The following is a 24,711-nucleotide window of genomic DNA, read 5'->3' as shown; positions in this document are numbered from 1 at the left end:
GCAAAAAAGTCGAGGCCAAACTACCAAGTATGTTGCTAATGTAACAGAATAAGAGATACACAGCAAGCATCTTCAGTTTGTAGTAAAAAGACTGCAGTTTAATACTGCAGGGCCCAAATGTTTTAATAAGTGAATTCCACGGCCATGACAAATGGGGCCATAGGAGTACTGCTGTCTTCTCTCACCAACATATTACTATTATTCCTTCACATTGTTGATTCCACCCTTGCCACCACTTAGGCCAGGGTCTACACTATACCTGGAAGGTCAGTTTAAGGCATGCAACTCCAGCTCTGTACAATACGTAGCTGGAGTTGGCTTACCTTAAGCTGAGCGTGGTGGCATTTCACAGTGGGAGGCCAACAGGAGGAAACCCTCCTCATGACTGAGGAGAATACAAATGCCAACTGGAGATGCCTTCAGCATTCACTTTACAGGTCTATACTAGACCTTCTAGAATAATCAAATGCCAGAACTTCCATCTCCGGTGCATGAATGACATGTCCCCAGTGTTCTTATCCTACATTCCCTCTTAGCACAACACGCTCCATTGTTTCTGTTGTTATCTGTGTATTGGCCCCTGTTGCTGTCTCTTTTAATCCAGGGTAACAACAGCAGGCTCAAGTGGAGAATGGGTGATTGCAAAATAGCTGCTCTGTAAAGGAAAGAAGTCCACACATTTTTTATTCCTTTTGGTATTTCTCTCTGAGGGTGAAAAACAACTACAGAGGTGGTTTTTTTCCACACTGAAAACATTAATATTTCCCCACCCCCTGAGTCCTGCATGTTGTCCTGCCAATCATAATAAAGGGGCAAGTTCATACTTGGTGTAAGCTGAAGTAGCTCCATTTAAACTTGCTGAGGATCTGGCTGCATGTTTCATTAGACTCCTTGTTGGGACTTGCTCTGCAGTTTGCTTTGCTGATCTACTTAACAGAAGCATTGCTTTCCCCTACCTAATGGTTGCTGTGGACTGCAGCATATAACCTAACAAGCGGGGAGGCCAAAACTTACATAATAGATTATATTTTCCTTTGAGGATGTGATGCATGGACCAATGTATCAGCAATCTTTCCTTGTGCTCTCTTGAATGATACGCAGGCATCTGATGACCCTATGGCTTTGTTCTTTGGGAAACATTTTTGCAATTTAGTGAGGATAATTCAAAGCATCAGTGATTCAGAGTGAAATCAAGGAGGCAGAATGAATCACCTGTAGCCATTGCTATACCCCTTTGTAGAATGAAATTTAATGACTCCCCTCCCCAAACCCTATAGCTAGCTAGCAATATAATTGGCATATATCTGGGTAAATAAAAATTGAAAGTTGAAAAACAAATAATTTTGGAATTTTTGGCAGATCAAAGAGTTGACAGTTTTTGTTTAGATTTTGACCATTTAAAATGTTTCAAAATAAAAATAAAAGGTATTTCAAAATAAAAAGTTATTTCAAAGTTTTAAAAGCCCTGAAATTATCCATTTTGAAAATTCTGAGTCAAAATATTTTGAATTTTCAGGCTATTTTTTTTCTTTTATTCAACTGGAAAAGAAAACAGGAAAAATGGACATGAATTCATGAAATGTTTTGGTGTTGCCATATCTGCATTTCTTCCCCGCAACAAAAAAGAAAAGTTTGCACAAACATTTTTGCTCATGTCTAAACTGCCATCCATTTAGAATTGTTCATGAGCTGCTAGAATGGGTGTCATTAGTTCTAAGGGAATTTTACAGGAGCCTAATTTTGACTGTTTTGCATATCACTTCATAATTGGCCTAAAATGAGTTGTAAGGAGCTATTCAGTCATGACAGTGCTCTACTTTTCAGTTTTTGCAAATATTATAGTATTTGTAAACAGTATGCTGACTGTTTTATAGACTGTCAGTGCTTTGTGTTATTGATTCAAATAGAACAAACTAATTAAAACATACATTATAGTGACATACATTTAAAATATATTTCTCTTTTTTCTAGCTACAGTTGTAAAACCTCATGAACACAGTAAGTATAAGATGGATGGAGAAAGTTATATTTGCAAGAGGAAGGCATACCCACATGTTGCTTGTCAGAGCAGAGATATGAGTGTAGAAAATGAGTGAGATGGAAGTTCAAGGAGTTCTTTTAGATTTATACTGGTATAACAGAAGTCAGAAACTTGCACAGCAATTATGGCACCAACTGTTATACATTTTCCTCTGATTTTGAACTGCAATGTCTCTTCATATTTCAGCTATAAATGGAAATACTGTAATACAGGCTAATATGTAATCTCTGTCCTATGGTTCTTCTTATTTGCAGAGCATCAATCTACTAAACAAGAAAAAGCTGTTCCCCCTGCAAAATCAGGTAATTGTTTGTGTTCAGTTTCAATGTTCCTTTATGGGTCCTTTCTAATAGGAATTTTATACATTATACAGGACTGGGAGGAAGGGTCCTCTGTTAGGTCAGGGAAAGGTTTGTTTTGTTTTTCTTTGGGGGTGAGGTTTGTTTGCAACATTCAGCTAGGAAAATTGACTTCCCACAGGTCCAGATTTCAATGCCTTGTTCCTAATGGTGAGTTGTAGTTCCCACAAGTAGTCCTGGCAGTGGAACAATTTATGGAAATCTCCTCTCCAGTGGGAGTAAGGTGCATATAATCTGACCCTTAATAATCCAAAGATAAATATTTGAAATTTCCCCCATCTGAGCTTTTCCCCAGCACAATCAGTTGTTACAGACAATGGTCCAAGTCCAAAAGAGGACAGGATATAGTACTATGTAAAGAGCACAAACATACAGTCTATGAATCATTTACAGACAAGGAGTTCAGTTATGAATCAACTGTGTGTTGATAATGTGCACTGGGGTGATTCATGAATTTCATCCATTATGAGTACCACAGTGAGCCAGACTGTGAATCCCTTTCCTCTCACTGGGCTGCAGTTTCTGAAACCCCCCTGAAACAACAAGGTTATTCATAGTCCTGCCATGGAAACCTACGTTAAAATGATTATTTGATAGAAAATTCAGCTGTTTTGTGCTAGGTTAAGCTGCCTCTGAATAGTCTTATTGTATGCAATAGGCACTGAAACATCAGATATTTGGATCTCATTGATCTTGTTTGACAGCACTCCTATTATCGTGGGGACTAGATTTACATAAAAACAAATGCTTCTTGGATCAGATCACTAATATATTTTTTACAAACATGAATTCCTTCAGCTTCAGACAAATAGGTCTTTCTCACCTATTTGTCTAAACACACATTTTTGTTGTAGTTTTGACAGTTTCACTGGAAATCTTCATCCTTTGAATATTAGTTTTCCCATCTCCCTTGTATAACAGTGGAGCAAGCTAGTAGATTTAGAATGTCATAAATATGCACAGGATTCCCCTGCAAGAATTCACTGCATCGAGCAACTGGTGATATTTAGAAATCTTCTATTGCTGCCTTCTTGGAGGGAAGCGGCAGTCAATGATTCTCATCCTAGTCTTTAAACAGTCAAAATCTGCTTTTCACCTCATAATCCCTTATTTATTTACTGATATTAGGGACTCTGTGCCATATTTTGTGAAGCCAGTGCAAGGAGATATAACATGTTTTCCTTCACCATTCTGGTCCTGAATCTTATGATTGTCCTAAGACAATTTGCCACTATCCTCTCATGAATGGACAGCTTTAAGTATCTACCTTTGACTTAACCTGCCATCCACTTGGTAAATTGGTAATGAGGTCATTACTGCCTCTTTCCACTGTTGCAACCTTCCCCTTTGACAGAATATTCACCTGTCAAGGCTTCTATCAGAGTCGGTATGGCTGGTCTATGCACCAGCATAGCTCCTGCATTAAGTCTGGCCTAAGAAAATAGCAGCAAGCTCCTAGGGTAGCTGAATTAGCACGTCAGTGTAAGTGGACTCTGTTGAGGCAGTCTCTTGCCCTTAGCAATAAAAACCATCCAGTTCCAGTTCACCACACACTGATAGAAAGTTAGAGGCTTTCTCCTGGCTGCTCTGTTGCATGTAACACATTCAGTCTGCATGAATACTTGCCCTCTGAGCACAGTGAAATCTGCACTGACTTAATGATCAGCTATAGTTTCCCTAGATGTCAGTATATACTTCTACTTCTGAACGTGGTGGCTCTTGAATATCATACAGCCAATACCACCATCTTGTTGTGAGACTATTTGAGAAGTGGGGATTCAAACATGGTGTTCTTTTCACGCATATTAGGAGAGAAAACTGGAAATGTGTATATTTCTTTCCTTTGGCTTATGCTGACTTCTCTGCACATGTTGCAAAAGCACCTGAATACATAGCACTGGCACAACCATAGTCTTATTATAATCGAAGCTGAGCTAACCTCAGGAAATCCCAACATACAAGCATATTTTAAAAGCTGTCCTCCCTTTGGGAAGAGTCAGATTATAGTGAAACATTCGTGGACAAAAAATTTTTGTGAGACTTCCATCATAACAATGGAAAGCAAAAACCATTCAGTTTAAGGCTCACGTAAGCACTGAGACTTTGGAGCATTTGGATAAGCTCCAAACCTTTTGAGGTTCACTCAGCACTAACCCATTTGATGCTACAGTGCCCACTTTAAAGTCATCTAGACCTTTCTTTGCTGTATAGATATATGAAACTGTTAATATACAAACCCTAGACAAATGGAAATGCAATGGCATTAAAATAGGAACATTTTAGAATTTAGCTGACGTGAAAAAGAGATGCTTTATCTAAAATAGCTGCTTCTTCAAATTCCTGGCTGTGCCCAAATAGTTCTGTCAGTTTTAGAGGTAGCTGTGAGATGGCATTGAGTCACTTTTGGTGCACAGCTCTCATATTAATCTGACAATCACATTGTAAGGGAATAAAAAAACCTAAATTGAATGTAAATTAATAAAATGACTAACTACTTTGTGTCTGCTGAAAAGTTTCACCGGTTCCATTCTGGATCTTCTTTGTTTTACCTCAGTAGTTAATCAGAATACAAATTCTACAGTGCTACAATAAAAGTAATGCTAAAGGAATGGGTTTATTTTCTTATTTTGTGGCTTGAGTAAAATATGATGTATTTAGAAATATATTGTTTATTATACACCTATGCTAACATCACATGAATGTATATTTTTATACCTTTCCTTAATATAGAGGAAAAAATGAAACAAGAAAAGACAGCTCCCACTGAAAAATTAGGTAAGGAGAGGTCATCCTTTGTAGATTTGTGTTTTTCTAATACTGTACACAATTCACATTTATGAATTCAGAAAAAGATGTGTTGATGGGGAAGATGGCGTTCTTTTGCAAGAAGAGGGAAGAGGAAAAAGCACAGGTTCCCTGGTGGCCATTCTGCCCATAGTAATCACAGTTTACATGCAAGATAGTGTCCATTCAGTGTGGACACTATCTGTCGAAAAAGCAGATCACTTTTTCAATGTAATTTCACAGTGAGGACTCTGTCTTTTAGAAGAAGTTTTTTCAGAAGATCTCTTCTGGAAAAACTTCTTCCGAAAGAAGCCTGAGTCTAGACACAGCCTGATTTAGTGTATGATCTTCCTTGCAAATTAGATACCCATTAAAATAGTGTATATTTGAAAAGAGTTGGTTTCTTTAAATAGTACTTGTTAGTTATATTGTTTATCTTTATATTTTACCAGGAATTTGCATGATTATGGTACTATAAAACAAAGTGATGAAACATAACATCAGGCTTGCATATCTTGTAAAAATATTGTTTTATACAAATATACTATCGCAAAGTAAAGTCCAAAACAGTTTAACTTGTATCAGTCTGATAATAGCTTTGGCAGAATTGCCAAACACAAAATCTCAGTATTGTCAAATATTCCATTTGAAAATACACTCAAATCGTATCTACAAGTAATATTAAATAAGTTAGCTACCCGGGATGCTTAAAAATGAGCTAGCTTAAAAATAATAGCATTCTTGTATTTTCAGCCATTTCTACAATTAAATTCAAGCTTTTTTTAATATTCATACAAGGCTCATCTCTGACTTCTGACCAAACTATCACAAAACAATTCTTTTTCCATTATATCTGGGTATGGTTGGAAACAGGAGTGTCAGAAAGGTCATGACAGGGCTGCTTTTTGTGAAATTTCCAATCCAGTTTCAGACTTAAACATTTCAGATAGTCTGGATAATCTTCACTGATCAAAACCAAATCTGACCTCTATCATTTTAGTTTGGCCAGCTACTACTAGCTATAGAGATAGTGTGTGTTATTCCACAAGATATGTATAAAAGACCTGACTCTCTTTATATTCCATATGTACAACCATCTGTTGACAACTGTGGAATTACTCCTGATTTACATTGTCAGAAGAGGAAAATTAGGCTTATTATACTCAGTTGAATTAGCATGTGATAGCGTGATGATGATATACATTTATTTAATAATGATTTTCAGTAGGAACCCAGTGTCATTTACAAAAGTAGGTTAGGCACCTGTCTGTATCCTTAGGTGCCTAAATTCCTTCTTAATCTGGCCCATAGTAAGGTTACTTATACCTTTTTATATGTGAAAGGAATGTGATGTTTCAGCTAAGAATGAGTGAGGAAGGAATATACAAAATGGAAGGAACAATGTTAGTAAGCAAAAATGTTTATAGTGTATTTCTTCATTCTTTATCCCTAAAATATTATATTTTTACCTTCTTTTATCCTTTGTAGTCAAATCAAAGCCAGCAAGTATGTGGTATAAACCTTGAGAAGGCTAAATCCTGTAATATAGTTGGATGTGTGATTGTTTTTAACAAAAATTTTGTTTTGGTAATCTTTTTAGTTTTTGCTTAAAACTACTTTCTCTCTTTCCCAGCAATCCTAATCTCTCTGCTTTTGCTTTTATTTAACATACTTGTTTGTCTTTCCTAACTGGCAGTCCATTTAGTTCCATAACCAACTGTTTTAGCACAGAATTCATTTCGTTCCCTCCCATATCACAAATTTCAGTACAGAAATAAGTAAAGGAGTAGGACACTTTTAAAATATCGTTGTTAACAATCACCTGGGACTAAATGAACACTGTTGGTCAAGTAAACAAAAAGAGGAAAAAACATTAAAACACGCTGCGAAATTTAGCTCTCTCTCAAATGGGGTTGGGAGGGTACAAGTAAACATGAAATGTGTCCCAGTAACTGTGGGATTTAGCTAGTGCCTGAACAAATGGAGGTTACAGTATGGCAAGTTTGCTGACTTTCTATGCCCTTCTTTTCTTCAACACATACAGGTGGACTGCAAAGCTGAAGTAAAAATTTGAGTACATCATAAAAGTAATCCCACCCCAAAAATGCATTGTGTGTGTATGTAAGGAGGGTTCACACAGCACAAAATTGAGTTTAAATTCATTGTTTATATTCACGGTCTCCTGTGTGAAATTCCTGCCACTTCCTGGTTTTCTAGGCATTTCCCAGAACGCATCATTCTGTGGAATCATCATTAAACATGGAACTCCTGGGAATCTTAATGGGGATGGGACAGAGGCATTTAGCACTGATTTCTGGGATTAGCTATTTTTTTTATTTTAACTTTTCAGTTCACTTTTAAGTATTGCTACTTGCTGAGGGATTTTGTTTTTTGTTGTTGTTATTTTATTTTTTGTTTTTTGTTTTTTGTTTTTGTTTTTTTGTTACAATGTTGTGGAAATTAGAGAGAGAAACAGTGGCCAACATAGCACTCACCTGATCTTTCTGCTCTAAAAATTGCTATGTCACTTAGTTGTTTGCAGTTGGCCAAGATACCTGTACTACCATAATATAAGAGCTTACGGCTGCTTCAGCTTTTCCTTTCCTTTCTTCTCCATCACAACGTATAGTCTATTCGTATGACCTGGGATGTATTCTGAACTTTTGGCGTTCATCTTAAGTATCTAACTTGCAAACAAATGCTTGGTAAAAGAGGCAAATTTGCAAGTGCCCATTGATCCACAGAGATATGTATCAGTCCCCAAAATACTTCAGTCATCCACTTATTTGTGATCTGTGCTACTGATTAAAGGGTAGACTATATTCACGGGTACTGAATTTATACTATAAAATATTACCTCCTTGTTCATTTTGGGGCATATGCTTTGAATCTACATCTTGCCGCAATTTTTATCCCTGGAAATATGTGCATAACTTTTGGTAGCATTAATAGCATTATGTGTGCATCATGGGGAGACTTGACACCTTCGTGCAATATTACTTATCACTACTATGCTGCAGACTTCCTAGTGAATAGGCTGTTAGAGGGTAGTAATTTGGCTTTTTTTCCACAATAACAGCATGTACAGTATAAGAAAAATGTTTACTCTTGAAGAAAACATACACACAATGCTTACTATTATTAAAAATGCATCACTGACTTAGCCGTTTCATGCTGCTGTTTTTATATAGAGCATGAAGCTGTCAGACATGAAAAAGAAGTTCCACAAACAAAATCAGGTAAGCTTTACTGTTATGTTCAGTTATCCCTACATGTAAAATTGCTGTATACATAAATCTCATAATAAAACTGCATATGACAAATGACAAAATGTAGGAGTTTATAGTATTGTTAAACTTTTTGCAGAATACTGTGACCTTGAAGCCATTACAAATCTTTAGAATTCCCATGTCAAATTTTTCATCAGTATAAAGACAATTTCCTGCTTCCTTGACTCCATTCTTGTCAAGAAAGTTATTTCAGCAGAGTTTGACCCATAATCTGAAAGAGTTTCTTTTGAATACTTTCATTCATAAATTATTTTTTTCTATCATTCTGCAATTCATTTGGATTTCATTGAGCTGCTGCATTGTTCAAATTCTCAGGACCAGGGACAGTTCCATTTTCCTCCAGAGTAGTTATCTCCCTAGACTAGCATTTTATATGTTATCTTGTTTGGTCCACCACATTGGACTATCTATTTTTCATTTTGTTAAATGACTCTTGGATATTACCATTACAGTAATAATCTACCATTACAGTAGTATGAACTTTCTCGTGTGCAATGCATTTACTGCAGCAGTGTAAAGGAGAACAGTTTAATTTCACTGCAAATTGATGACCACTGCAATAAAAGAGGTCATCCGCTCTGGCCTACAATGTAAAAGAAGTTATGTTGATATAAGGGGGCTGTTGTTAATAATTACGTTTAATTCTTACATAGCACATTTTATCTTTCTCAAAGTGATTATTGTCATTGTTACTATTGTAACTAGCAATGTTGTAACTAAAAATGCTTAATTATATATAAGAATAAATAAAGCAAGTTTTGGCCTGAAAAATATTGTCAGCCTTCTCCATACATTTCCATTCTGAACTTTATTCTTCCCTCTTTTACTTCTCAGCTAGAGCAAAAGTAACTGCAAGTATGTGCCACAGACATTTTCTATTGAATATGAACCTGCCCTTAATGCATGATGCCTTGGATTGGGTTTTCATTTTTGCTATTTTGTCATGCTAGTGAATGTTATTTTCATTTCTAAAAGTGTCTGTATTGTAGATTTTGTTCATTCGGCCTAAAAAGCAAATGAGCCAAAGCTACTGGTGGTCTAATACTGTGAAACTGCAACAATAAGATAAGCTAATTTGTCATTACTTTTTATATAAGTAAAGTAAATTATATTAGTAGCATAATGAGGTGAGTATGCTCACAGATCAATTTTGTGAAATTATAGATTAATTAGAATAATAGTGTTTAGCATAATAGAAATAAAGAACATATTATATAATTTATTTTGTTCTGTTGAGAAATAGTTCATGTAGTGTATTAAGCAGGCAAGTCTTCTAGCCTTTTTAACAGCCTATAATTTTTATATCTAAGGCCTGGTCTACCCTAAAAGGAAAAGTTGTCTTAAGATATGTAAATCCAACTACATTAATTGTGTATCTGGAATCAAAGTATCTTAAATTGTGTTTTGGCACCGTCTACTCAGTGGGAAATCGATGGGGGCATATGCTCCCATTGAACCCTTACTCCTTGTGAGGAGCAGGACTCCTGGTGCTGCTCAGTTCTAATTAGTATGTCTTTACTAGACCCAGTACAGTAAAACTCCATTAGTCCGGCATCCAATGCTCTGGCACTCTTGATGGTCCGGCACCATCAGGAACCCGGAAGTGTGTTCGGGGCAGCCAGACAAATGGAGCTCCTCTGCACCCGGCTTCCCCGACTCAGCCGCTGCTGAAACTGACCAGCAGCTGAATCGGGGAAGCCGGGGACAGAGCAGCAGGGGTGCTGCCAGTTGGTCCCATAGCGCTGCCCCTCAGAGCTGCGGGACCAACCCAGCAGCACCCCAGCTGCTCTTGGGGACGCCTGGAGCAGAGCAGCCGGAGTGCTGCCGGGTTGGTCCCACAGCGCCGAGGGACAGTGCTACAGGACCAACCCAGCAGTACCCCAGCTGCTCTGCCCCAGGTGCCCCTATTCAGCTGCTGCTGAAACTGACCAGTGGCTGATTCCAGGAAGCCCGGGGCAGAGCAGCTCCGCACTGGGCTTCCCGGAGTCAGCCGCTGATCAGTTTCAGCAGAGTCTGACTCTGGGACACCTGGGGCAGAGCAGCTGGGGTGCTGCTGGGTTGGTCCCGTAGCGCTGCCCCTCGGCGCTGCAAGACCAACCCGGCAGCACTCCGGCTGCTCTGCTCCAGGCATCCCCAAGAGCAGCTGGGGTGCTGCCAGGTTGGTCCTGCAGCCACGAGGGGCAGCGCTATGGGCCTAACACGGCAGCACCCCAGCTGCTCTGCCCCTGGTTTCCCTGATTCAGCCGCTGCTGAAACTGACCAACAGTGGCTGAATCGGGGACGCCTGGGGCAGAGCCGGACTATTGGAAGGGGGAGGTCTGGGGTGGTATCACTCCCACCCCACCCCAGACCCCTCATAGCCCCCCCTTCTGATAGTCCAGTATATCTGATAATCCAGCACCCTCTGGGTCCTAAAGGTGCCAGATTATCGGAAGTTTACTGTAATTTGAACCCAGAAGAACGAATGCGGGAGCTTCGAGCTTCTCTATAGTGTAGACAAGCCCTACCAGAATAAAATACCCAATTAAAATAAAGAAAATAATAAAAGATCATGATGTTTAAGTGAGTTTCAAGAGAAATTAGACAACATATACCGAATGAATCTACCTTGCACTCCAGAAATTTTCCTTGTTAAGGACCATGGTTGCTTTTGTTGCATAGAGAAGGATTGGATTTGTGCTAATTATCATGTGAAATCAGATGTTACATACTGCACATTGGGTTAAAACAGCAATAATACTTTTAATAAAGATCAGTGTTTATGAAATATGACAATTATTTAATCAATACCTTGTCAGATAAATGATCAGAAAGGTCTTTGGAACAGGATCTGTCTGTTATGTGTTTCTACAGTGGGTAGCACAATCGGGCTTTGGCCTCTTGTTTCTACTGTAACACAAATACGTATATTAATGAAAATAATATAAAATTATAAATGGTAAATCCTGAGAGTTATTGACCTCCATCAACTCACACTGAAGTCAGCAGGTGGCAGCAGCCCCTCATCACTAGGGCTGGGAGAAAAATTACCTTTGAAACTATTTTGTGACAAAAAACATTGTCAATAAAACAGATGCTTAAGGAAAAGGATCTGTTTTCTGTAGAAAAATTACACATTTTAATTAAAAATAAATCACCCAAAGTCTAGGATTTTTTTTTTTGGCAAAATGATACAATCCTTTAATTCTGGTGTGTGTAACAATCAAAATGTTTCAATTTTGCTTAATTTGACATTAGACAGGATTCTTCTGAGCTACTCCAGTATCTCATGGGACTTGTAGTTTGAGAAACTGATGACCTTATTCTTTTTTGTGAGTGGACTTCCCAGCCAGAATACATCTCCCATGATGCAATGAGGCTAGGGAACATTCTTAGTGCACCTGGCAGCTAGGAAAGAGGGAAGACTGTGATGCATTATGGGAAATGTTACCAATGCATATGCTGCTTTGACACGTCCTTGCCAAACAGTACCCAAGATGTATCAATATTACTTTTGTGGGAATATATGTGCAAACATCCTTGAATTTGCAAGTTGTGATCTGAAATGATCATATAGAGCTAGATAAATACTTTCTAACTTAAAAAAATCACCAAACAGATGCTCAGCAGCGTACGTCTATATCTTTATCTAGAATTTATACCCTAATTCAGCAATCAAAGTATCCAGTACCCTGTGTAGCTCTAGTTAAAAGACTTTCTGGATCAGTATTATAGTGCATCCTCATTTATATGAATATATTTTGGCTTTAACTGATCTTTAACAGAAGAATATTTCTTCTGGATAGGGGCTGACAAATCTTACTATTAACAATAGCTTTACTAATTAATTTATATGTGCATTGTAGTAAGAGATAAAACTTATGTAAATCAGTTTGCACTATAAAGCCATGGATATTGAGTTATCAATAGCTTTCTGAGATTGTTTGTAGCACAGCTATATGCTAAAAGCATATGCATATTTTGATTTAAATTTCTTTTTAATTTGTACCCTGTGCTATCCCATTAGAATCAGTGGATCAGGTGTAAATCAGTGGAGAATTTGTCTTATTATCTGAAAGGCAGGCCAGAAACAGAAATAAAAACTAAGTCTGAAGGACTCCAAAATTGTCTATGTGCATTTTAATAGTAATCAACCAAAATTAATTATCATCTGGCTATTCAAATAAATAGTAAACCATCCAATTTTCATTATCTCCAGTTTAGTATGAAATAGTGTCTGTGTTGGCAGTTGGTCATTTGTCAAATCAGAAGCTTTAATCAAATCTAAAATACAGTTCCTGCATACTGATTACTTTAAAGTCTGTCAAATTAAATTGGTTACCTTGAACAGAAAACAAAGCTGATGTTATTTTTCTCAAATAAGAAGAAAATATTTAATTATATGACATGCTAACATACAGTGGGAGAAACATTTAGTGTGGAATTTTTAAAAGATCTCAGTATTGGCCCTTCACTGCCCCTACTGCGAATAAAATAAATAATTGTATTATTCAGTAATAAAAGTATAAAGTTAGGTAGAATTTCTTTTGATGTTTTCCTCTGGTTTTAATCCATAAGCATTTCTGCCTTGGTGAAGATAAGGGAGAAGCAGACAAGAGACACTAAAACTTCTTAAGGTTTTCCTCCCCAAATCTGGGCCAACCAGAGAGTGAAACAGTCTCCAGATGTAGTCTGGCTGCAGAAAATGGACAACAGGGGATAACTGGGGCATGAGGTGCCCAAAGTACAACATTTATAGGGTACCATGTATCATTTTCTATGTTGTCATAATTATTATTAATGAGATTAAAACAAAGTCCACATTTTCCTAGAAAATGGACACCTTTTATAAAAAAAAGTTTGTGCAGTTGAAAATGCAACTTCCTATCAAAAACAGTTTTGATGGAAAAAGTTTGGCCCGCTCTGTTTATAACACAGATGAAGCATAGCATTTTCAGCTGAAGCCAAAAAGTGATAGTTCACCCAAAGTGGAATCTGAAGAAAAGTGTATTTCTATCCCTGCAAACTGAACCAATCCCGTTCTGTACTGTTCTAGTCAAAAGGGATTATGTTTCTCTCTGGCCCCTGGGATAAAATGAATATTAATGAAAAAGAGGGGAAAAGAAATGTTTTCATTTTCCAGGCACCAAGTCTTAAACAGTGTAAATTCAGTCCCAGGTTTACAATGGCATCATGGCATTGGGTCCACAATTAAAAGGGGCTGCATCACAAGGTTCTACCTTCCTCATCTTACTACTTACTCCTCTTAACCCCCTTCCTCCTGCTCACTCCTCTCTGCTCCTCCCCTTCAGCAAGCAATGGAAGGGGCCCCGAGGGGAAAAGGGGTGAAGGCAGAGCCTTGGGGTGAAGCATGGGTAAGATCTCAGAGGAAAGAGGCCGAGCAGAGGCAGCACCTCAGACATAGTGTGGGCAGTGCATGGGGGGGCAGGGCCACAGATCAGGCACCAAAGCCCATAGCAGATTCATTTGTCCTTATGTAAATTGGAGCTATGTTGAAATTACACCAACTGAGGAGCTGGCCTACTGTATCTGTTGTGTATTTGTTTGCAGCAGTGCCTAGAGACCACAAGTGATTGTTCAAGATGCTCCAAATCGCTTACAGTCTAAAACAAAGAAGTTTGGGGGCACAAAAGAGAGAGAGGTGAAGTCCTAGCACAGACAGCAGGTCAATGTCAGAGCTCTTAATTAGGGTACATAGCTGGTAGGACAGCAGGGGTAAAAGCTTAAATTTGCATTACAGAAAAAAAATGTTGGGCAGGTAGAACCTTGAATGCTTATCTGAAAAGAACCCTATTTAAATCCTCACTTGTATGAAAAGCTTTCATTGGCATTGTAGCTGCATGTTGGATTATAGCACTTCAAAGGGCAAAACTGATAGATTTCTGTGTATATGTTTAGGGCATGGACTCATTTATTTCCAAATTAATGTCCCATGGGAACAGTTGCAGTTGAAAGTAAAGTTCTTTCAAAACTATCAACTTCTAAAAATAAAATAACCTGAATTTCTTCCTTATTTTTTTCTTTCTTGTTGTTTTCCTAAAGAACCAGCATCTGAAATGACAGTAGCAGGTAAATATTACACTTCCCAAATATCTAGGAGAAAGGACTAGTTGTATGCCGTGTTGTAGCCATATTAGTCTCAGGATATTAGAGACAAGGCGGGTGAGATAATATCAGAGAGGCTACCCTTCAAGCTACTCAGAGCTTTTCAGGTCTGGGAAAGGTTCTAAAAATTTGTCTACACTATGCAGCTTTCGGCAACATGGCTGTGTCACTATAGCCAGGCAGCGTAGATGCAATTTGTCAGCTCTTTTGCTGACAAAATACTTCTACCAGGTGAGGAAATATCTTTTATTGGACCAATTTCTGTGAGATCACTCTTGTTGACAATGGAACTTGTCAGCAAAACCTTTGTCTTTTTTTAACACCCCTGATTGACAAAAGTTTCATCATTCCATTGCTAGTGAAGACATAGCCTAAGAGTGTCATAGCTAAACAGGCGATTGCACTGATAGTTGAGCATAAAGAGTTAGCATGGATTTAAGGGGAAGTGCCCCATTTACATTTCTGTGCTCACAGAGAAATAAGGAGGTCAAGTCTGTTACAGATTGTTATAATAAGCCACAAATCCAGTGTTTTCATTAAGACCATGTTTTTTTTAGTATCTAGCAAAGAAAACCAATGGAATATATACTCACTAAACATGTGTAACCAAATCCTTGGCTGGTGCAATCTGGCATAGATCCACTGAAATTATTAGTGCTATGCCGATTTTCAGCTGTTGAAAATCTGGCCTGATGAACTGATTATTTTGTGTTCAGTGTATTTATTTATTTTTAAGGGTGAGCTAGACAGAGGTGATTAGAATTAAGCAAGCTTGTGTTAATCAGATGGCACACACACCAAGAGATATTGAATCCTTATTACAGTTGGTTGGATCATATGGAGTGAAAATGAACAGTTCTGAGGCATACTGCCAGATTTCTGCTGTACTCAACAGGGGATATTAGAATGGTTCAGATGCCTGTAGTTATCCACCTTAGTTAATTTCAATGTGTCTTAGATAACTGGCTGTATTCTGGGGGATTGGGAAAGGAATGCTGAAAAAGGGCATAAACATATATCAATCTAAGACAAGTATGTGTGTTTGGTGTAAGGCTTAATAAAAAAAGAATATAATGTTGTAGATCTATAGCCTGATGAAATGTGCAGATTATTCCAGCTGCAAATTTAGGAACATTTATAGTTACACACCAGAGATCAGTTTGCTTTAGGTGTCCAGAATAGAATCCCCAAGTGATAACAGCCTTAATTAATATTTCCTTGCAAATCTTTCTAGCAAAGAAAAAAACAGAAAAGGCTGCAAAAGAAAGAGAAGGTAAGAGCTGACTATTTGAGAAGTGTGTGTGTGTAATGTAAGATCACTACAGTAGTAATCTCATTGTCCAGCATTACAGCTCTTATTATTGTTATTTGAAACAATCTCTGAAAGGTTTGTCCCAGTTCCAACTGAAGAGTGACCTTGATAAACTGATTGTTGCAAAGTTAAATTGCCCCTCCATAAACTCTTATATTTCTTTCTGCTTTGTAGAAAAAACAGAGAAGAAACATCTTAAAGAGAGAAAAGCCAAAGGTAATAAAGGCAAGAGAAATTCTGCAAGTAGTAATTAAAATGAGAACATCACGTTTTATGGTGATTGGAATGAAGAGCTGTATTAGCCTTTCTCATATGCGTAGGGGGGGATTTAGAGTGGCACATGAAGCCAAAGTAACTCAGCATATTGGCCCTGTGTATATGAGACAGAGGGATGAAATCAGCTCCTCCTGTAGCCTGGATATAGGCTGCAATATGGCCCTCCACAGCTGGTACATTAGCCTATCTGCAGGATTCCTAGACACTCTATCTACATAGGAGTGTAGTGGTTTCTTCCTAGTCTGCCATAATGCTGTGTGCTGGGACAGCATATCTGGAGCTAGTGCAGATTCCATCTCCTCAGTGTGTGGGATATTTTGAATTGCTGACCAGTATATTTTGTGATGACTGCATTCACAGTTTGAGATAATTATCATTTGTGTGAAACATTTCCTGGTCACATTCATGCTGACTAAGCTGTTTGAGCTCCACAGCTTCAACCCAATGCTGGCTTATTTTCCGCAGAGTCATTTGTAGTTGCTATGATGGTTTATGTGATGCCCACTAAAATAATTAGTAGCATTGGAAAAGCAGAATAAGGTACTGAAAGGTATAAAACCACATACAGTATATGGAGAGCAATCTCTGGATCTTCATGCTGGTTAAACAGAAATCATTTTTATAGAAGTGCAGATCTGCGAGGTCCACCATATCTGTATTCACTGATCCCCCAAATCAGAGGGAGACATGTCCACGCAAAATGATTGAGCGTACATTTTGAGGATTCAAATAGTCCATTTGAAAATAGCTATTAGTAATATTTTGAAGCGAGATTGTTCAACTAACAACCAGAGACACATTTTTCCTTTAAAAGGGTTTGTTTGCAAAATGCACTTTATCTGTGTTAACCAACTCTATCAATTGTGTTTTTATTTAAATGATAAAACTGCATTGCTTATCTAATATGTTTCTTTAACAGTCCCGACAGTAAAAGAAATTCTAAGACAGCACAACCTGACAACAGGTAATCAATATTTCGTCTTACATTTTTAAAGAGACCCCAAACCTGCAAGCTCTTAATGTGCATAACACTCATTAAAATCAATGAGAATTTCACAAGGGATGAACCAACTAAAGCAAACCCATATTTGTGCATTTGTGGATTGATGTATTTGGACTATATCTTTGTCCTTAACCCAAACATATTTTCATCTTATATCTCAGTATGGGGATCTATGCCTCTAAAACAAACAATGAAAGGAGGGTGGGATGCTATTATAATGTCTTGTTGTGTAAGCTCTTTGGGACAGAAACCAACATTTTATTCTTAGTTTGTATACCACCTTATATCATGGGATCCAGGACCATGGTGTGGGATCACAAGTGCTGTGATAGTACAAATCATCAATTGATTCAACTCATGGGCAGATGCTTAACTGCTGTAACTCAGTGCATATGAGTTTACTGAAGTTACACTGATTCATGTCAGCTGCCGATAGCACCTTTAATCTCACTACAGAATAATATCTGTGTAAAGGAAAGAATGTGCACTTTGAATTGTACTTTGTGGACTTCAGTGAGGTTGCCCCACAATAACCACAAACAGTATTTGTCTTAACTTGTTTCAAACAGTCAAGCTTAAATATTTTAATTATAACAAAATGTGCAAGACAAGTGAACACAAAACAAAAACAAGGAAATGCAAAACAAACTAAACAAAAAATAAGGAAATACAAAATAAACTAATAGCAAGCATACAGAATGTTGGCATATTTCCTCTTGACTATTTGCAGGCTTAAAATGAAACACTAGCATAAATGTTTTGCTGCCTCAGGATTGATCTGCTTTCATATAAGAATATATCTGCTCTTCTTTCATTGGGAATGGTGAGTCTTGGGCTCAACAAATAGAGTGCAAGTCCTGCTAATTCTGTAGTCCAATAAGAGATACAGAAATTCAGAGACTTAATCTGTGTTGCAAAACAGGCCTCATTGTTTTATGCTCAATTTTGGAGCTCAATGAGTTAATATAGGTAGTGTTCATGATCATAGAATCATAGAACTGGAAATGATCTCGAGATGTCATCAAGTTCAGTCCTTTGCCCTCATGGCAGGGCCAAGCACCATCTACATCATCCCTGTTAGATATTTATCTAACCTGCTCTTAAATATCCCCAATGATGGAGCTTCCACAACCTTCTTAAGCAATTTATTCCAGTGTTTAAACACCCTGACAGAGAGTTTTTCCTAATGTCCAACCTAAACCTCCCCTGCTGCAATTTAAGACCATTGCTTCTTGTCCTAATAATGTTGCTAGTTATGAAGATTGTCTGACATTTTCCTTTATGAGATTCTGTTTTCAGTGGCTTATAACTTCACCAAACTAAAACTGGTTGGGTTGAAATTTTTCATGCCCCATATCTGCTTCAGCTTATATTTTTATGAAAAACTTCAGCCAAAGTGGCTCAACAATTTCTGAGAATGTGGCTAGGGAAATACACCGTTTTGCCCATGTTGAATTCTTTGAAAAGCTTTTGTATCTCTGTGCCTTTGAGGCAGGCCTTGAAATTTGACAGGGAGCATGAGGAGCGTGAGTCTTGTGTCAGGGATGTTTCTCCCATCTATGTGAAAATCCACCCAAATTTGACCCAGTTGTAAGTGTTTGGAGGAAAAATACAATTCACACATGCTCCGCAGAAACTCCTTGGATGTTAAAAACTAAATTCCCAGAAGTTTCTGTCCACACTGAACATTCTTTAGCTTGGAGCTGAGCAGGACTTCCTTGCAATTACAGTTCTCAGCTCTGCTGTGGGCTGTGCTGAATCCAACAATGGAGAGTAGGAGCTGAAATGGGGGAGACTGAGACTGTCTTGGCAAAGAAACTAGGAGTGGGAGCTGGGCAAGAAGGCCTGGGAGCCAGTCAGTGGGAGAGAGGAAATACTAAGGTTTGATAAAGAATTGGGATTAACTAGGCAAAGACTAGAAAAGGAGCCAAGGAGGAACTGGTGAATAGCAATGATGGCTTGTCTACAGACTTCTTCAGTTATGACTGCAAGGGTAGGAATGGCGAGCACACAAGCGTGCTACATTCTAACTGCCCATATGGACATAGCTGGTGTAAACTAAAAGGCACTTAGTACACAGTAACATTGTTCTGTTTGAAAGAGGACTACATTAACTTGACCTAGGTACCTTTTAACTAGCACCAGCAGCATCTACATTTGGCATTTAGAACCTAAAGTTTCAGGTCATTCTGCAATTCACACACCCCCAGGGTCTGCTCTGTGACACAGTGTAGGCGGAGTTTAAGACTGAATGAGGAACCCAGGCAAGGAGAGGGACTTGGAGTCACTGAAGATGATGAAAGGGCTGGGGGCAGTGGGAAGCTAAAACAGATGGGATTAGATGCTCAGTGAGAGAAACTGACACTGGCCAAAGTGAGAAACTGGGACTGGTAGTGAACTGCAATGTGATGGTGTTGTTGGGAAAGAGCTACGTTTGAGACCAGAAACGGTTGGATGGAATGAGCTAGAAGGGTTCATTCCATACCATAGGCTGGAATGGAGCCAAGATCCCTACATCTCCCCATTTTTCTCCTGCCAGCAAATATCTGTGAAAGCCACTGAGTCTCATCCCCATCTAGTGCAGGACCACACACCATGGTTTCTGGTTACTGTTATCACTTACTCCATTAACTCCAATGGCAAAAGCCTTGTGTGGTGGGTATAAGGCTCAACACCTCTTATGGGCGTCAAGATGATGTCGCATGGTAGAATTTTCTTCCGTTTGCTTTCTTAAAAACCTAGGAAATTACATCTCTTCAAAAAATCTGTTACAAGAACATTATTAAAACAGCAAAATGAAGCATTCTAAAGTTAGGAAATGCTAGAATTAAAGTTGGGTTTGCAATGCTTATTCAGCTCACTCATAGATATGCATTATGATACAGTCTTTAATTATATGATCACATACTAATGTTTGGACAGGACTCCTGCCTCTCAAACTATGGTCTGGGAGTGAATCAGAGTTGCATAGTGAAGGAGACTGTTTCAGGTAGGACCCTCATTTGTTGCAGATATTGGAAGGGAGTTGGTGAATAAGGAAGGAGCCTGCAGGAATAGAAGGAACAGTCTCATGATTGGGACAGTTGAATGCTGCCCTGGAGAACTGGTTTCTGTCACTGCCTTCTGTCACTGAGTTCCTGTGTGATGCTGCACAAGTCACTTAAATTAAATTTTTCTCAGGTTGTTAATAATTGTGTGTTCCTCATTCGCTGCGTGCCTGAGATGTAGCGGTTTGATTTGCAAAAAGGCTGAGTGCTCACAGATGTAATTGTAAGGAATGGTAACTGTGCTTTGAACAGAAGAAGTGCTATATAATGCTAAGTACTCTGAAAACTCGGATTGGGCATGGAAAAACTAGTGGAAATTTGATTTTAATATCTCCATGCCTCAGATCCCCATCATTTCCACAGAGGTATGTGAAAAAGTTCATTAACTGTGAAAGACTTAAATACTATAGTGATGAGCTCTATAGAAAAACACACAATGAACTAATATGGTCTGAAAGCATGCAGTCACACAACAAACACGTAAGGGAGAAATAAAATATTGATTAGTTGAGCAGCATCCTTTCTTTGCACTAAATGAGGCATGGGTCCTGACAAAGCCATAGGTCCTGACGGGGAAAAAAAGTATGTAAGTAATTAAAGATTGCATCATAATGCAGGCACACAAGAGGGACAAATTAAGGTTGGCCAAGCAACCTTAATTCTGACACTTTCTAACTTTGGCTTTGCGTAAGTCTTATTCTTTTAACACACACATGTGGTATATATATATATATATATATATATATATATATATATATCAATGATTTTTTTTATTTCTAATATCTTATAAAACCAAACCACAAGATTCAGCAGGAAGAAAATCATTTCCTTAAAAGGGAAAATACTGTAAATTCAAGATAAAAGACCTGTTAGCCCTAAAAAATCCCAGACTTGGAACCATGGTCACAGACCTCACTTAGGAAAAAATCATATTTACTATGGATTATGTATAGGTTATTTATCACCATTGCTTCTTCTAGTAATCACTTTGGTTTATGTGATAAATCTGTTTAGTTACATGATATTGATGATCCCTGATTGGATAAACCTAGACCTTAAAGAGTTCTCAGGATGGCTGTGCAAATATATTTCCATGAATGGTCATGCAAACAAGATACTCAAGTATTTGACAGTCTCTTTTCACTGTTTTTGTGAACAAAAATGTTGGCATGTTTTCAAATAACAAATAAAAGGTTTCATAAATAATGTTAAAGTGAATTATAGCCAAACATTTATCAACTCTATATTTCAGCATTAGCTACACTCTAAGGATTTAAAATCTGAGACTAAATTTATGATACTGTAATGAATTTGTGCTTCAATTCTTCTTCCTGTGTATTTCCAGTTGAACCTGATGCATTATGCACAGTCTATTAAATACTAATACTTTATACTGGAATAATCAAAGCTGAAAAGTATTTAAGCATTCTGAGATAATCTCAAACATTAAATAAGAAATCTTCTCTTGGCTTCTAAAGCTTGAACAGAATAGTTTCACATTCTTAGATTTGGATTTGAATCTTTCATCTGGCTTTAGATATTATAAGGCAATCAGATAAAGAGCAATAAGCAATTTTAAAATCTGTATGTACCTTGAATTTTAAAACATTTTTATATACAAGGATTAAAGAGCAATCCTATCAAGGAAAATGCAATATTGATACTTGCAGTAGACAATAATTTATATTCCTTAGTAAACCTGTACGTCAGTTATTTTAACAATTACATATCACTGGATATGGGCCTGCCTAAATTGCAAATATGATCTTCCATAAAGTTCAGAAATATTTGGCTCCGTAGTTTTTGCTCACACTAAAATATAAATGGGCACATGAGGGTAAGTTCAGACACACATCTAGGGCCAAACACTACTGAAAACCAAGGATCGGCCAATTCCCAGTTTGTCACTGAGACTATATAATTTATTTTATGTCTGCTCTGTAGGTATTTGCATTTACAATTGAATTTAGAAAGCTAAACAACTGTATAGATGATATAGGGAACTACAGTTACAACTACATATTACCTATATATGTGTATATATAGCATATATACTTATTAAAGTGGTGCAATATTCAGACTAAGACAATTTAAATGATCACTAAGCATGACAGAAAAATCCTTTACACAAACAAACTAGACCTCCATCTCTATTAAAGGAAGCATTTTTCAAATAGATTTATCCTTTTCTCCTGCCATGGTAGATAGCAGTAATTTATCAGATATTTCCTTACATAAAAGGATTAATTCTATCACATTATCAGCAGAAGCTATTCAAGGGTACATAGTAATCACTTGAAGAACTCAGCAATTTCAGCAGATAAATTCATTATGAGTCTGTACAAACATGTCGAGATTGACAGTTACTATTAAGTTATTTTATTGTCTTGCATTCAGTGTCATATTTTTTTCTCTTACAGAGAAGATTTCTAAAGCTGCAAAAACAGCAAGTAAGTTCTATTTAGTGTTCTAGCCATTTGTAAGACCATCTTTGATGTTTGGATGACATATACAACTTGTCAGTGCTGGAGTGTATACAATTTTTCAAAAGTTGTTGTTAATTCTGACACACTGACAAGGAGTGGGTCTTTTTTTCCCCTCCCCTGACACCATTAAAGGTTTATGAGGGAATGTTACATACTGTATTAAATTTAATATTGAACTTTTTTACCACAGACAAGAGTAATGTGCCACAAAAGAAAATTTAAACTAACTTAGAGAAGGACAACACCAAGATGAATAGCTCTCAACTGTGAAAACTCACCTATTGAAACTCCAGGGTTATATCTTTCCCTCTCATTCTCACCTGTTGTATGACAGACTATTTGTATGTTGCAATTTTGTGATTGATTTAGTGTCCTGGCAGTAGCTTCTTCTCATAGCCCCATCCCTTTTATATATAAAAAATCCTTTTCTGGGATCCATCTTCTGACTTTGATAACTTGACTGCAATCTGATAGGTATTGAAGCTTAACAAAAATATTGAGGAAAAAAAACATGACTTCTCAAAAAAACCAAATAATGTTTCTCTTAGTGATGTGTGTCAGTGACAGTTGAGATCCACAGAGCAAGAACAAATTCAAAATCACTTATATTAAGGATTCCCTAGTTTCTTTTCTCACCAAAATTCATCATTAAATCACTAATATTATTCTTCACTTTTTGAACCTAATGAGTTCCTAGAAAGTAATGAAATGAGCTCAGACTTTGAGGTGTGTTAAGGTTTGATACTTAAGACCTGTACCACTCATATAACATATCTAAGAATCTTTGACTGTTTCAATATTTTGTACTTCATATGAGCTATGAATAGCAAAAAGATATCAGTGTTCTTTAGTTACTTTGTGTTAGTAATTCCATTTTTCTCAGCTTATTCTCTGTGAAACCATTTTGGGAACTAAGGTCATGTCTGTACTTATACTCCAGAGATCGATATATGAAACTACAACAAAAGAACAAGAAGTTAATTATCAACCCTGACTTGATTAGGCTCATTAACACTTCGTAAAGTAATTTTTTTTCACTTTCATATATATACCTCTGGCTCTGTGATTTCCACTCGAATTCATCTGATGAAGTGGGTTTTACTCACAAAAGCTTATGCCCTAATAAATCTGTTAGCTTCTAGGGTGCCATAGAACTCCTCACTGATTTTGCTTAAACTCTGTGTTAAACTTCAGGATGGTCACTGCTTAGGTGTGCAGTCAGATTGGTACCATTAGCTCCAACTGCAATGAGGCCCAAGTTTGAATCCCCACTTTAGATGTAGGGTCTTGACCTCAAATTTCCCCATTTCCAGGTGAGTGCCGTAACCACTGGCCTATTGGCTATTCTAAGGCAGAGCTTGCTCAAACTCTTATGCTAAAACTGTTACACCATGCATAAATCTTTAGTCACTGAAGCTGAGACTGAAACACACTTGTGCCCTTTCCAGGGGAGTGGAGTACAGTAACTATTAGTCATTCCCACTCTTTCTTTCTAGCCCAATGATTATTCCAAGTATTTTGCTTCAATAGGAGAGATTCAGTGTGACTCACTGTAGAATAGCCAATTGTCTTGTGTTTAGGGCACTCATCAAAGATAGTCCTACATCCCAGGTGAGTACCCTTACCTTGAGGCTTTTGGGCAGTAAGTCCACCCCTTCCTCTCTCTTGTGAATAGCTCCTAGATCCTTTTGTGATTCTAGCCAGAAAAATTGAAATATTTCATTTTGATAATGTGCATATGATTCAGTCTGATAATTCTGAAGGTTTTTCCTTTTTTCTTTTTTTTTAAACTCAAACAATTCTCAGAAACATTTTGTGAATTTATTCATTTCAATCAACATTATCAGAATTTTTCAGCCAAAAAAACAGCCTCCAAACAAAATCAATCTTTACTCACACACAAAAGCAGTAACATAGCATCACCGACACCCTCAACTTGATTGTTTCTAGGATTCTGTTATGGACATTCTCTGTCCTAGCTCGATAGCTCATATTGTCCCAACAAGGT

The 24,711-nt window shown here is 37.5% G+C and overlaps 1 protein-coding gene across 17 annotated transcripts in view; it reads left to right on the top strand.

The window, feature by feature from the left end:
* The window catches only part of TRDN (triadin), a 313,306-nt gene that overhangs the window by 271,558 nt on the left and 17,037 nt on the right, over positions 1-24,711 (top strand). For 16 of the 17 annotated variants that reach the window (XM_089777236.1, XM_089777234.1, XM_075924089.2 and 13 more), the window contains 12 exons: positions 1-27; positions 1,972-1,998; positions 2,296-2,343; positions 5,131-5,175; positions 6,673-6,690; positions 8,376-8,423; positions 9,309-9,329; positions 14,517-14,543; positions 15,814-15,852; positions 16,066-16,107; positions 17,087-17,131; positions 22,638-22,667. In XM_089777236.1, coding sequence (XP_089633362.1) covers positions 1-27; positions 1,972-1,998; positions 2,296-2,343; positions 5,131-5,175; positions 6,673-6,690; positions 8,376-8,423; positions 9,309-9,329; positions 14,517-14,543; positions 15,814-15,852; positions 16,066-16,107; positions 17,087-17,131; positions 22,638-22,667 — 417 coding nt within the window. The remainder of the gene's footprint in view (positions 28-1,971; positions 1,999-2,295; positions 2,344-5,130; positions 5,176-6,672; positions 6,691-8,375; positions 8,424-9,308; positions 9,330-14,516; positions 14,544-15,813; positions 15,853-16,065; positions 16,108-17,086; positions 17,132-22,637; positions 22,668-24,711) is intronic. The other variant, XM_089777235.1, reaches the window with a different exon arrangement.

This window comes from Pelodiscus sinensis, chromosome 3 (genome assembly GCF_052426305.1).
Source record: "Pelodiscus sinensis isolate ZL-2025 chromosome 3, ASM5242630v1, whole genome shotgun sequence".
Classification (NCBI taxonomy): Eukaryota; Metazoa; Chordata; order Testudines; family Trionychidae; genus Pelodiscus; species Pelodiscus sinensis.
Note: the sequence above shows the minus strand (reverse complement) of the source record. Positions and strands in the feature narration are given on the sequence as shown.